The 14592-nt window shown below is 45.4% G+C and overlaps 1 protein-coding gene across 7 annotated transcripts in view; it reads left to right on the top strand.

The window, feature by feature from the left end:
• Positions 1–14592, top strand: part of LOC115655906 (2-5A-dependent ribonuclease-like) — a 37373-nt gene that overhangs the window by 15728 nt on the left and 7053 nt on the right. For 3 of the 7 annotated variants that reach the window (XM_030571926.1, XM_030571927.1, XM_030571929.1), the window contains exons 2-7: positions 6287–7940; positions 8267–8358; positions 8783–9000; positions 9113–9248; positions 10741–10871; positions 12007–13991. In XM_030571926.1, the coding sequence (XP_030427786.1) occupies positions 6491–7940; positions 8267–8358; positions 8783–9000; positions 9113–9248; positions 10741–10871; positions 12007–12145 (2166 nt within the window). In that variant the 5' untranslated portion in view covers positions 6287–6490 and the 3' untranslated portion in view covers positions 12146–13991. Of the gene's footprint in view, positions 1–2377; positions 2908–3478; positions 5598–6286; positions 7941–8266; positions 8359–8782; positions 9001–9112; positions 9249–10740; positions 10872–11428; positions 11586–12006; positions 13992–14592 lie in introns of those variants that run through there. The other 4 variants (XR_004001536.1, XM_030571928.1, XM_030571930.1 and 1 more) reach the window with 4 other exon arrangements.

The raw sequence follows: 14592 nt of genomic DNA, 5'->3' as shown, positions 1-14592 counted from the left end.
AATAACATGAGGGGGAAAGGAGTCCAGGAGAGCTGGCTGTATTTGAAAGAATCCTTATTGAGGTTGCAGGAACAAACCATCCCAATGTGTAGAAAGAATAGTAAATATGGCAGGCGACCAGCTTGGCTTAACAGTGAAATCCTTGCTGATCTTAAACGCAAAGAAGAAGCTTACAAGAAGTGGAAGATTGGACAAATAACCAGGGAGGAGTATAAAAATAGTGCTCAGGCATGCAGGAGTGAAATCAGGAAGGCCAAATTACACTTGGAGTTGCAGCTTGCAAGAGATGTTAAGAGTAACAAGAAGGGTTTCTTCAGGCATGTTAGCAACAAGAAGAAAGTCAAGGAAAGTGTGGGCCCCTTACTGAATAAAGGAGGCAACCTCGTGACAGAGGATGTGGAAAAAGCTAATGTACTCAATGCTTTTTTTGCCTCTGTCTTCATGAACAAGGCCAGCTTCCAGACTACTGCATTGGGCAGCACAGTATGGGGAGGAGGTGACCGGCCCTCTGTGGAGAAAGAAGTGGTTCAGGACTATTTAGAAAAGCTGGATGAGCACAAGTCCATGGGGCCGGATGCACTGCATCCAAGGGTGCTAAAGGAGTTGGCGGATGTGATTGCAGAGCCACTGGCCATTATCTTTGAAAACTTGTGGTGATCGAGGGAGGTCCTGGATGACTGGAAAAAGGCTAATGTAGTGCTCAACTTTTAAAAAGGGAAGGAGGAAGATCTGGGGAACTACAGGCCAGTCAGCCTCACCTTAGTCCCTGGAAAAATCATGGAGCAGGTCCTGAAGGAATCAATTCTGAAGCACTTAGAGGAGAGGAAAGTGATCAGGAACAGTCAGCATGAATTCACAAGGGCAAGTCATGCCTGACTAACCTAATAGCCTTCCATGACCAGATAACTGGCTCTGTGGATGAGGGGAAAGCAGTTGATGTGTTATTCCTTGACTTTAGCAAAGCTTTTGATATGGTCTCCCACAGTATTCTTGCTGGCAAGTTAAAGAAATATGGGCTGAATGAATGGACTATAACAGGGGTCAGCAACCTTTGGCATGTGGCCTGCCAGGGTAAGCACCCTGGCAGGTCCGGCCAGTTTGTTTACCTGCCGCATCCGCAGGTTTGGCCGATCGCGGCTCCCACTGGCTGCGGTTCACCGCTCCAAGCCAATGGGGGTGGTGGAAAGTGGCGTGGGCCGAGGGATGTGCTGGCAACCACTTCCCGCCGCCCCCATTGGCCTGGAGTGGTAAACCGTAGTCAGTGGGAGCCGCGATCGGCCAAACCTGTGGATGCAGCAGATGAACAGCCTGGCCCAGCCCACCAGAGTGCTTAGCCTGGTGGGCTGCGTGCCACAGGCTGCCAATCCCTGAACTATAATGTGGATAGAAAGCTGGCTAGATGGTTGAGCTCAATAGGTAGTGATCAAAGGCTCCATGTCTAGTTGGCAGCCGGTATCAAGCGGAGTGCCCCAAGTGTCAGTCCTGGGGCTGGTTTTGTTCAGTACCTTCATTAATGAGGATAGAGGATGGCGTGGACTGCACCGTAAGCAAGTTTGCAGATGACACTAAACTGGGAGGAGTGGTAGATATGCTGGAGGATAGGGATAGGATACAGAGGGACCTAGACAAATTAGAGGATTGGGTCCAAAAGAAATCTGAGGTTCAACAAGGACAAGCGCAGAGTCCTGCACTTAGGACGGAAGAATCCCATGCACTGCTACAGACTAGGGACTGAATGGTTAGGCAGCAGTTCTGCAGAAAAGGACCTAGTGGTTACAGTGGACAAGAAGCTGAATATGAGTCAACTGTGTGCCCTTGTTGCCAAGAATGCTAATGGCATTTTGGGCTGTATAAGTAGGGGCAATGCCAGCAGATTGAGGGATGTGATCATTTCCCCTCTATTCAACATTGGTGAGGCCTCATCTGGAGTACTGTGTCCAGTTTTGGGCCCCACACTACAAGGAGGATGTGGAAAAATTGGAAAGTCCAGTGGAGGGCAACAAAAATGATTAGGAGGCTGGAGCACATGACTTATGGGGAGAGGCTGAGGGAACTGGGATTGTTTAGTCTGCAGAAGAGAAGAATGAGAGAGGATTTGATAGCTGCTTTCAACTACCTGAAAGAGGGGTTCCAAAGTGGATGGATCTAGACTGTTGTCAATGGCAGCAGATGACAGAACAAGGAGTAATGGTCTCAAGTTGCAGTGGGGGAGGTTTAGGTTGGATATTAGGAAAAACATTTTCACTAGGATGGTGGTGAAGCACTGGAATGGGTTACCTAGGGAGGTGGTGGAATCCCCTTCCTTACAGGTTTTTAAGGCCCAGCTTGACAAAGCCTTGGCTGGGATGATTTAGTTGGGGATTGGTCCTGCTTTGAGCAGGGAGTTGGACTAGATGACCTCCTGAGGTCTCTTCCAGCCCTGATATTCTATGATTCTATATGGGTTCCATATGCAGGGAGGCAGGCCGGGGCCATGGAGATGCTGTGCAGCAAGTACCTCCATCCTCAGGAGAAAGGGTGCTGGGCTGTGTTACTAGTCTTGCTTCCTTGCTGCTAATGACAGCAGCTGCTTGTGATGATGATGTGCCCATTTCGTTTTGCTCACTGAAATACAAGAGGAAAAGGATCTAACGGGGACTGAGAGCAACTGTGTGAAGTGCAGGAGGATGTCAGAACTGGCAGCAGGACTTGTAGCCTTCACAGCTTCAACAGCGTAGTCTTACTCTTGATGTCGCTTTGTACACCAACCCCACTCACAGCCTTTGGCATACAGGGTATGTTGGGAGCATGCTGTGTACAAGTGATACACAGGGGTCTACAGGAAGCAGCTGCAAGTCAGAGTAATACCGAGGCTGCTTTGGCTTATGTCAGGCACAGTCCCATGGATCATGGGAGCAGAGAAGTGAGGTAAGACATTTGTATCTTTCCGCTGTGTCCCTGCTCTGAGCACATCTTGGTTAGACAGTGTCCATGTCCTCTCCATGTTCTCATCTAAAGGGCCTCGTACACTGCAGGTGCTATTGGAATAAACAAAGAACATCATCAGCATTGACATCAGCATCAAGAAGGATAAATAGGGACCAAGGTAGAGCCCTGCAGTGAGAATGGGACTGAGTAAAATGCACTTTGTTGTGGGTGGGATTATGTGAGCAAAAAAAGAGACTACGGTAATTTGTGGGGAAACAAAATGCAAGTTTAGCTACACCTGCTGTTTAAGTCAACCTTATTACTGATCACTTAGTTTGAGCCTTTTTTACAATTTATATTAAAAACCTAGTGCTGTAAGCAATTTTTCCATTAAATGTTTTTCAAAAACCAACAATAATCCTGACATGTAAATTACTAGAATGGTTACAATGGTATATATTTTCATGTGTTATAATATATATTCTGCTTATTGTATTTTTCACTCCATGCATCCGATGAAGTAGGTTTTAGCCCACGAAAGCTTATGCCCAAATAAATTTGTTAGTTTCTAGGTGCCACAAGGACTCCTTGTTATATATTAAAAAAATACGTAGTAACCCTTTCCCTCATTCCGAGAGAGAGTGGCAGCACTGACTGAAAAAGCGCCATATTAGCTAACTCCCACAAACACCTGCCCTCTATGACATGAATCAGGAAAAGAGGGCAGACTAGACAGCGTCATAGAAGCATGTTGTCGGTAGGACTGTGCCGGTGCTCAGTAAGTAAACTTCTGAATCTTTGTTCTACCCTTTTTCAAGACTCTTGTTTTTCCTCCTCTTTATATGTTAAGACTCTTGGTAATAGTTCCTCTAACAAGGCTGTAGCTTTTTTGATGGCTCGGAGAAGAGCCTTTTATTTTTACTGTATGTCTCCAAAGATGTAGAAAATAAGCACTGTGAAGTAACTCAAACATATGTAAGCAACTTAATTATACATTTTAAAAACTTTTTAACAAAAACTGTGATAAGTGACTCGATTCATTTGGTTTTCTCAGAAGATAATCAAGCTTATGTGAATTAAACTTTTCCTGTAATTAAGACTTTGCAGCTTCTCTGCCAGTTTCCCTTTAAAAGGATTCTTTTCTGTCAGACCCACAAACAAGCGAGCCCAGAAGAATCTAGTCCTTGGTAAAAATCTTTAACAACTGTCTCCTTTGACAGTTAGGCTGAATTTTATTGTTCTGTAATGGTTATAACCTTTCTTTAAAGGGGAAAAGAGGTAATTACTTTTGTAACTCGTTTTTTTTTCCTTTATAAAACAGAACAACAACAAACCTTAACTGGAATAAAATACTCTTTGATTCTGGAGAGTATTCATTTAAGACCTTTTTTAATTTCATATTGTCCAGTTTTCCCCTCCTCACTCACTAGTGGCCCATTTTATATCTCGGGAGAAAAACGTCTTAAATGTGCCCACTATTCTTAAAACCTGCCTCACAATGGCTTGTCAGTGATAGGTGTGCCTCCAGACCCTGAATTCCTTCCCGATTGACCCCAGAAAATGATGAAAGGGTCAAGAAAGTCTAACAGACAAATTTGGGCTTCTCACTAGGCAGAAAGGGGGCGGGGTAAGGGGGGGACTTTGTGTCTAATACTACTTTCTGATTGGTCCCTTCACAGGGCTAAGGGCATAGCCGCCTGTCCAAAACTGAATAAGGTAATAGATATGTGTATACTTATATTCTCCAACAAAGAACAGGAAGCCTCGGGTATTTGGTGCATATAATGAAGGCCATGTGTATTTTGCAGCAAGTTTAACCTAATTTCACAGCAAGACCCGTGGTTTCTGTGGCACTACAGTGCTAACTTCTGTAGTGAACTGAAAATTCTGCAGCAGCATCTGGAAAATGTAGAAGTTACAGAGAAGCACAGTAGCTGGATCTTTCTAATACACTTACTGGTAGTGAATAATTAAATTTCCGCATTACATTCCAGAGTCAACATCCAGTTAAGATCAGCTTCTATTCGGATCATATTTGAAAGGTTATCTCCACAGTCATGATGACTAGAAACTTGTTTTTTGAAAATTAAAAGATTGGAATCTCCTGCACTCTTCTGTACAGAGAGTAATGCTGTAGGAACTCAGGCAGTTTCAGCATTGCAGAATACACAGAGCCATATTTATATAACCCAAGTACCCTCAACAGTATCTAATGACAAACACCCTTCATGGGATGTCTTCTCCCCACTGACAAGCACACCCAAGAGTACCATGTGTTTGCCTAAAAGTGCAAACCACTTTTCCCACCCCTACCAGTTCATTATGATTGTCAATCTGTACTGATAAGAAACTCAGAACCAAAGTAGCAGGGGCTGTTGCATGTGGACCCAGAGGACATCTGATATAATCCCCCTCCTCCCCCATCACTTGTGGCTCTGAAAACCATGTGGTGTAACCTTCGCTGTCCTGTCTCTTACAGATCAATAGACTGTCGCTAAAGCTGCAAGTTTGTCACAGAAGTCATGGCTCCGTGACTTTCCATGACTTCTGCAGCGGCCAGTGTGGCTGGCTCTGGAGCTGCCTGAGCAGCTCAGGCAGCCTTTGGGCACGTCGCACTGTCTGCTGCTGGGGCAGTCTTAGGCCACCGCTCCCCGCACCCAATAGCAGAAGGAGGAGTTTGAGTTGGGGAGGTGGGCCTCAGGGCTGGGGGTTGGGGCATGGGATGGGATGAGGGCTCAGGGCAGCGCTTACCTTGGAGGGGGGCTCCCCAGAAGCAGTAACATGTCCCTCCCTCAGCTCCTAGCTCTGCACATGTCTTCTGCCCACAGGCACTGCCCCCTCTGCTCCCATTGGCTGTGGTTCCTGGCCAATGGGAGCTGTGGAGCTAGCAGCGCTAGGAGCTTGGGGAGGGACATGTTACTGCTTCCGAGAAGCAGGGTAGGGAGACTGTCAATCCTGCCAACCCTCCCCATCCCCCAGCACCAGCAGGGGTCCCAGGCTGCTCTCACCCCAGCACTCACAGTGCCCCCCCTGCACTCCCCCCAGCACCTGCAGGCCTCCTCTGCTCACCTGATGTCCCCCCGAGCATTTGCAGTGCCCCCCAGGTTGCCCCACCGAGCCTCCACAGGCCCCACCCTAGCATCCCCTGACCACCCACTGCCCCCTCTCCAGCACCCGCAGGACTCACAAGATTTAGTCATAGTATAGTACAAGTCATGGACAGGTCACGGGCCGTGAATTTTTGTTTATTGCCCATGGCCTGTCCATGACTTTTACTAAAAATACTCGTGACTAAAATGTAGACTTAACTATCACCTATCAAGCACAACTGTAAAGTCTTAAGAGTCAGTAAACAGGTTTTTCTCTCTTTGCTAATCAGGTGGAATATGTGAAGCATGGAGCCCTTGGAGCTGGGTAGTGCTGGTGTACTTCATGAGCAAAACTCCATTCATGTCCCGACAACAAAGGCACTGACCAATCCCTGCCTTCCTTCTTAAAGGAAAGCCCAGAAGGTACATTCTATTGAAGAATCTCCATTTGAAAGGGACACAGAACAAGAGCACAGCCACTTATCTTAACAGTCATGGAGGACACTGGTAACAGCAAGGAGGAGATATTGACCTCCAGAAATGAAACAGCAGCAGACAAACCCTCTCTGCTAAACAATGCTGTCCGAAACCATTCAATAGATACAGTCCGGCAGCTGTTGAAAGAAGGAGCAGATGTTAATTCCAAGGTAGAAGGTGGTTGGACACCTCTGCACAGTGCTGTACAGGCTGATGAGGAAGAGATCGTTGATCTTCTGCTGGAGAAAGGTGCTGATCCGTGTGCTAGGAAGAAAAATGGTGCCACTCCCTTTGTTGTCGCAGGGATAGTCGGAAATGTGCGACTTTTAGAGCTCTTCCTTTCTAAGGGGTCAAAAATCAATGAGTATGATGACAATGGTTTCACAGCTTTTATGGAGGCTGCTGGCTATGGGAATGAGGATGCCTTAAGATTCTTATACAATAATGGGGCAGATGTGAATTTGAGGAGGGTGGTTAACGAGGAGAAAAGGACACTGAATAAAGGTGGGGCAACAGCCCTGATGGATGCTGCCAGGGAGGGCCACCTCTCAGTTGTAAACATGCTTGTCAGTGAGATGAAGGCTGACATGAACATCTGTGACAACCAGGACAGGAATGCTTTAATCTATGCCTTCCTTCCAAGTGATAACAAGACAAGGGAGTCAATTCTCCCAATAGTTCATTTCCTGCTGGATTGTGGTGTTGATGTGAACAGAAGAGATGAACATGGGAAAACTACCCTCATCCTGGCAGTCGAGATGCAAAGTCTGGATTTGGTGAAAGCTTTATTGGAGAAGAATGAAGTTGACATCAATGATGCTGACAGAGAGGGCAAAACAGCACTGATGATAGCTGTAGAGAAAAACTATTACGAAATAGCAAAGCTACTGTGTGAAAGAGGGGCAAGGACCGACCTTGGGGACCTTATTGGGATTGTCAATAGGAAATACAATAAGAAAATGGCAGATCTTCTTCGCCCGTACGGCGCCAAGGCTGGTCCAAGTCAACCTCAAGATTGGGAACCCACCAGCAAATGCTGGGGAGAGCAGCTGAAAGTTCTCTACAACATGTATCGTCCTATGATTGGAAAACTTAAAATCCTCCAACATAATGATTTCAGGATTCAGAGAACCTCCCAAGGGGGCATCTACCTGGGACTCTATGATGGGAAAGAGGTGGCTGTGAAGATATTCTGCATTGGCACAGAAATTGCTAAACAAGAGAAAATGTGCCTTGAACAATGTTTGACCAGCAACCATTTAGTAAAGCTTTTTGGTGCTGAAGAAAAGAAACCCTGCCTGTACTTGTGCCTCTCGCTCTGTGAGAAGAACCTTGAAGAACACCTGAGTGCATCAGAGAATGAAGTGAATTGCAAGAGTGTTCTTAAGACACTCTTTGAGGCAGTTCAAGAACTACACATGTTTGGATTTGGCCATCAGGATCTACACCCACGTAACATTTTGATAGGTTAGCTTGTGTGTTCTTATCTGTCTTATTCTCTTCTCCTGTTGCTCATAGTAGAGAAAGTGAGGCATTATAGAGCTGATTGTATATGTCACAATGTAGAGATCTTTATGCACAGAAGGTGTGTGCATTCGTGCTCATGTAGTACAGCAGCCGTAAGTATCACATTAGTTTTGCCCTCCTACTGAGAGATCAGGTCATCCCACTGAATAATCTACCAGAGAAGTCTGGGGTCATGCAAATAATTCAACCAGGTACCACAGAAAAGGAGCGCAACATACACACAGACAGACATACCACAGGCTTAACTATTCCTGTTATTTTGTCAGATGCTGCTGGTAAAGTTCGCTTAGCGGATTTTGATAAGAGCAAAAGATTGAGTGAAGGACAGAAGGATGATGTTATAATCAAAGACCTGAAGGTAACTTGCTATTAAACCAATATTATGTTTCAGATTACCCCTTACACCTTTTCTGTCTTTTGCTTCCTTTGCTTTCTTGGAGCAAATCAGCTGATCTTCCTATATATTCAAAAGGAACTGTATAACTCCATGGTTTCTGGAAATTCCCATAGCACAGGAGACCAGAGTACTAGGAAGTGACAGTGATTAGGAATGAAGATTTTTCTCTGACCCCTGGAAGTCACTTCCTGATTTTGCTCTATGCTTTCAGTGTGGTGGGCTCTCTAATACAAACACTTCCTGAAGTGATTGCTGCCATACACGTACACACATGGGTACACACACTCGGAATGCTGATTTTAGAAGATAGTTTCTCTGTCTCTGTTTCTTTTTGGTGGGAGGTTGTGTGCCCTGGAGTGAAACAGACATTTGTTCTCATACTCAGGCGCTCAGCAGGCTGGTCTTGTATGTTGTAACAGTGGGTAAGGTCCCCTTTGAGGAAAATGATAGAGATGATTTGGATAAAAGTTGTCCAGAGGATGTGCAGGACTATGTGGAGATAGCAGACCTTAGGAAAAGTCTGGTCTCTCCTGGTGAAGGAAGCCCAGTTGAGAACCTGCTGAGAGACTTGATCCAACATCCCTTTTTCTGGAGCAAGCAGATGTAAGTGCCATGAATGAAAATTACAGACCCTCAAACAGCAGATTTGCAAGCTGCCCCATTCTGTCAAGAATCAGCGCAGCAGGCCATCTCCAATGTGCCTTTGATTCCACAGCAGGTACAGGTTCCTGAGAGACGTTGGGAATGAGAGCGATATCAAAACACGCAACACCAAGCATCACAACAACAAGAGTGAGATTCTGAAAGCTTTGAATTGTGATGGGCACCCTCTGCAGCAGTGGACTGAGCAGGTAAGCTGTTTTGCTGTGGACGTGCAAGGGGTAAGCGTTCTCATAGGACTTACAGGACCCATTTTAAACCTTAACTGGAAGTGTAACTCCAACCCTATCCAGACAACATGGAGGCATAATCTAATCAAATCTAAGAGATTTAAAAACTACCATCATAGTCTGCTGGAGTGGTGTACACGGAGCTTCCAGAGAGTGGTTTGTAGACATCGCCTTAGCGACTTGCTGCTTAAGTTGTGACAAGCCTTTTAAATGGAGAAGGCGGTTAGAGTAATTTCCCCTGTGTTGGACTGCAGCTGTGAGGGTGTGCAAAGGGAGGAAAAAAGAGGGAACTTATTAAAAAGCATTTGAGCTTGGAAGGTGCCTAACTACAGTGGCAATGAGTGCAGTACAGAAGAATCTTAGACCTGGTTTATACTTAGAAGTTGTATCTGGGTAAATAACTGTCGGCTAGGGCTGTTATTTTAGCTGATGTATTTGTACTGATATGAGCCCTAATGTGGACACAGTTACATCAGTATAAAGGTGCCTTATACAAGCACGACCTATTTTGCTTCCAGAACCAGAATAAACTGTACCGATACAAGACACTTTTTCCTATGGATATAACTGGCCACAGCAGGGGGTAGGTTGCTGCTTTAATTATACCAATATAGTTAAAGTGGCAAAACCTTCTAATATAGACAAGCCTCTAGACAGCTTTCACTTACTTAATGAATTTATATATTAAGACTTACACAGTCATCTGTCCCAGGCCCCATGTGCCTCAGTTTCAGCACAGTAAAAAACCACAGCGGCACAGTTACCACCCAGGTCCTTTGATCCAGTTCTTTTCCCTTCAGACCTCTTCCGTGGTGTACACAGGATGGAGGGCTGCCCTAATGGAGTAACTGAGGATTCCCCTTGGACATAAAAATATCCAGGTGTCATAAAAGCAATGTAGTCAGCTCTAACACCTGTTCTTAGCCCTCATGGGGTAGGGAGCATTGCTGGAGTGGAAATGTGGATGGCCGGGGTACTCTGAGCTCTGGTGATCCTTGGACAGTATTGTAGTCCATATGGACCTTTCCAAATAGTGCCACAGCTATAAGGGTGAAAAGGTGATACAAAACCACCTTTGTCCCTCTCACCTAGTAGAACTCAGACACCCCTGAAAATCTAGTGCTAAATCATGATGACACCATAATAATAATCATGCCCTTGTATCTCTTAGCCCTGCTTTTCCCCAAATGCCTGTGCAAAGCGAAGGACATTTGGGAAAGAGATGTGTTGTGTCCAGAAGATTAACAAGTCCACACCCTAGCAAACTAGATAAAACCATAGAAATTTTGTATGCTATTAAGCATACATTTTAATATAAGTGCCATAAAATATTGCTCCATCTATGAGAAATTTATGTGTGTGATATTTCTGCAGAGTGAGACCACTGCAGCCAGGGGAGGCTGTATTTTATGATGTGTGACTGGGATGGAATAATCCAGTGTGTTTATTTCAGATTGACAAATTGGTTCTGGATAGCATGCTCAAGCACTTCAAGAACAAGAAGAAACAGTATGAAAACTATGTCACGGACCTACTGAGGTTCATCAGGAACATGGGCGAGCACTTTGATGAGAGGGAAGAAAAGTAAGTGATTGCTTCACATTCTCTAGGGATGAACAGTCCCTAGGAATCTGTCTGTGAGTCCCGGTATGTTTAAGAACAGGAATCCCTTCTTCCAAAGGACATATTACCATTCTAGGAGGGTAAAAATATGCAGGGTATGGGAAAAAGACCGTTTCCCAATACCCTAGTGTGTTATAAACTAAAGTGTGTCCAGGTTATGAAGGATAGCACAATGCTGTGTACTTGCATAGAATAATGTTATGTGGATACAGTGTATCATATTATGAAGTCACAATATTAAGTGCCAGGCTGGGTACTCTAGATAACCCCAGGCTCACCACCCAAAGGCAATTTACACGATCAAGATGCTTCTGGGAACTAGCTTCCAGATCATCACTATGGTCACCCATTGATCAACAGTCCTTGTTCCATGGGGCCATTAGCTTCTCCTCCCAGCCGCAGAGGAAATTCTGTTGCCCAAGTTCAATGGTGCTTTCAGCCCATGCCTCTGCTCACATTGCAGTGAGGAGTCAAGCTAAATTACTGCAGTGCTGATAGTCCTCCAAACCTTCCCACAGGGGCCCAGAAGGACAGACAAGTTCTCCCACAACTCACTGGGGAAGAATCATAGAGCAACTCTGCTTACTGCAGCACCATGAACCGTAGGATATGATTCCAGAAGTCCTAGCAACACACAGATGGGAGTGAAACACCAGTGAGAACACAGTAACTCAAGTATGCTTTGCCATATGGCTGCAGTGCTCACACCATGTCTAGGCTAAGCCAGGTTCCAATCACCCATGTTATCTCTGCAGTGAAGACATGCCCTATTAAGGTGCTTTGATGATTGGACTATATGAGGATTTTGAAAATAATTAGATAAAAGGCCCCTCATCCATGAAGAGATTAGTCCCATGGGATGGAAAAATAGGATAATGGGAGAGAATGGAAAAGGCAGAATGTGTCAGATCAGAGGGATAATGGATATTAATCATTGCTAGGAAATTCTCTCTTGTTTTCAGAAAGGTGCTGAAATGGCTTTCCCTCTATAGGGAAAGGAATGGGGAAACCTGACCATTTGTTCTGAACCTTTGACACTTTTTTTAGCAGGGTAGGCTTCCCAAGTGAAAAATCAATTGTTCTTCTTCTGTTTCAGGGTCAAGGAAATAATCAAGGAGCCCTCGGAGTATTTCATGAACCTATTTCCAGAACTGACAGTTTATGTCTACAAGTGTTTATGCAGCATACAGCATCGTAGACATTTTCCAAGCCCTGAGAGTCTTTCTCAGGTGTAACAAGTTCAGAGTGGGGGAGGAACCTTGACAGCTCCTATGGGTGGGGTACTTGGAGCTTGGTTCGGGTTCCTATCAGTAGGCTTCCCTGGACTAAGGTTTTAGTGGATAGGGCTCCCTGGGCTAGGGGTAGGTTGCAAATGGTACGATTTTTCAGGATAGGGTTAGGATTCCAGTGGTTAGTGCTCCCCTGGGTAGGGTTATGATTTCAAATGGCAGGACGTGTCAGAATAGAATGTTTCAAGGGGTTGGGGTCTGTGCACAAGAGTCTTGTTCCAGAGAACAACGCTCCCCAAACGGTAGGACGTGTTGGGATAGGGACTGGGTTCCCAAGGTGGTGCTCTTAGGGCTAGGGTTAGCAGTGTTGTAAGTAGAATCCATTTCTTACCAGTACAGGAGGAGGGGCACCAGCTAAGGGGGGACACATGACCTCCCCACGTGACCCTCCATGTCACTGCTCCCCACCCACCCCCAGCCTGGGGACCCTACGCTCTCCCCATCCCCTCTCCTTGATGGACAGAGAAAGAGGGAGGCGTAGGGGGGCCTTGGAGCATTTAGTCCTCCTTTCTATCATTGAGTCCCTCTCTTGGAAAACATTTCCAGCTGATATTCAGAAGACAGTGTCAGAATATTCCCCGGTAGTTTTCCCACCTGTTTCCTAGTCCTCTGTCTCCCTTCCTGCTTGTTGGCTCTGTTTACAGCTTAAATGCAAATTAAGCAGAGCACACGTTCCTGAGACAGACCTGTTGCCAACCACAGTTTGGAACATGTGTTAATTACGTCATACAGGGAAATCGTGTAATTTCACATACAGGATTGCCACACACATTTTATTAGGACAGTATTGACCAGCTAATCTTCAAATGATACTTACAAGACATGTCTTGGACAAAGATTATTATAATTGTGCGTAGGGTGTAGACACGAGTACATTGTCACACTGCCATCCTGTACCTGTGCTGTGTATTCACAGTCAGGTTTGGCCTCCCTCTCACCTGAGCAGGCAGGTCCTTTTGTTCCCATGGGCTTTGCTTACCAATCCCAGTTATCAAATAGGCTGGCATTACATTTATATTTTGTTTAAAAGCATAAAAGACAACTTGCTGTGAGGGGAGTCCTAGCTTCAACGCCAGACTGGGCTCTTTAATCTTTCCTCCCCAGAGAGCAGCTTTCCAGCTCTCTCGAGATCTGTCTTTGTAGTTGGGATTGAAAACTAACTAAACTGGGCCTTTCTCTTTTAAATGTTGCATAAGTACCAGTAACAGCTGGATGAGTGACAGGCCCAGGTATACGTTGTATAGTTGTTTTATAAGCAGTTGTTTCATTAGAAGTTGGAGAGACATTTACGACGTGTATTTAATGCATCCAGTTGGTAATCTCATACATTTTCATTTTAATGCTACATCATTATGAGAGTCTGGAACTATTTCTGTGTAGTATGGAAACCAGGGAGCAGATCTTGCAAACTCTTACGATTGTAAGTAATACTGAATCCTGTGAGTGGGCTCACTGAAGCCAAAGGGAGTACTGGGATAAGTAAGTATTACATATGTAAGTAAGGCTTTACAGGGTCTGCCCCTAGAATCAGCACAGCACTGGTGCAGAAGCTTTGATGCATGAGGGCTGGCAGGAGCTAATATATTTTCCTGTATCTATTCACAATACACATATTGATGCTTATGATATGTAATCAGTGCAATTAGATGCCTGCAGCATTCTTTGCTTTTTCAACTGTACCTGCTTTCTGCCCTATCTGATATACGCAGTTATTGGGTTTTTGTCTTTTACAGTGAGATTTTTGTCATCAGTATTCCCAGATAAATCTGGAATAAACTCAGTTGGACAATCAGTTCTTGTTGCACCTGCATAGAAGGAGAGTTAGTGACAGGGCAGGTTACAAGGCCATGTAAATGCCCTAGGATTCAGGAGTTCTTCAGCACTCCTGTGGGGGTAAACTGGGCAGGGAAGATGAAGCTCAGCACCTACTCAGAAGAGGCCCTTTCAACACTCTGGGTGGGAGTCAAGGTTCAGCTGCAGAAAGGGAAGAGAGAGGAAGACTGTGATGTGACATGCCCTTGTCCCACGAGTTGAAAGTATAGAGCATTCCTGCACTCAGGCAGCACCAGTTAGGCACACCTGCAGAACATGCTCCACCCAGAGAAGTGGACCTTAAAAAGGGTGGGACTGGCTACAGAATAGGGAGCGGGAGAATAGGGTGAGACTGGTCACCAAATAGGGAGGCTGCCTGGTTTGCTAGTGAGCTCCCATAGCAAGGGGGAACTCAGTCTTAGGCAGTCACTAACCTTTTTCTTCCATGCACCGCCATCTTTGTCAGGGGCAGATTGGCATGACAAACTCGATATGAGCGAAGGCTCTGGAGGGCTTCTTCTAGTCGTGCATTGGGACCTGGGAAGTGCTGCCAGTGACTAGAGACAAGGAGACTTTAAATT

The sequence above is a fragment of the Gopherus evgoodei genome, chromosome 8, assembly GCF_007399415.2.
Source record: "Gopherus evgoodei ecotype Sinaloan lineage chromosome 8, rGopEvg1_v1.p, whole genome shotgun sequence".
Lineage (NCBI taxonomy): Eukaryota > Metazoa > Chordata > Testudines > Testudinidae > Gopherus > Gopherus evgoodei.
This window is presented reverse-complemented; position numbering and strand designations above follow the sequence as displayed.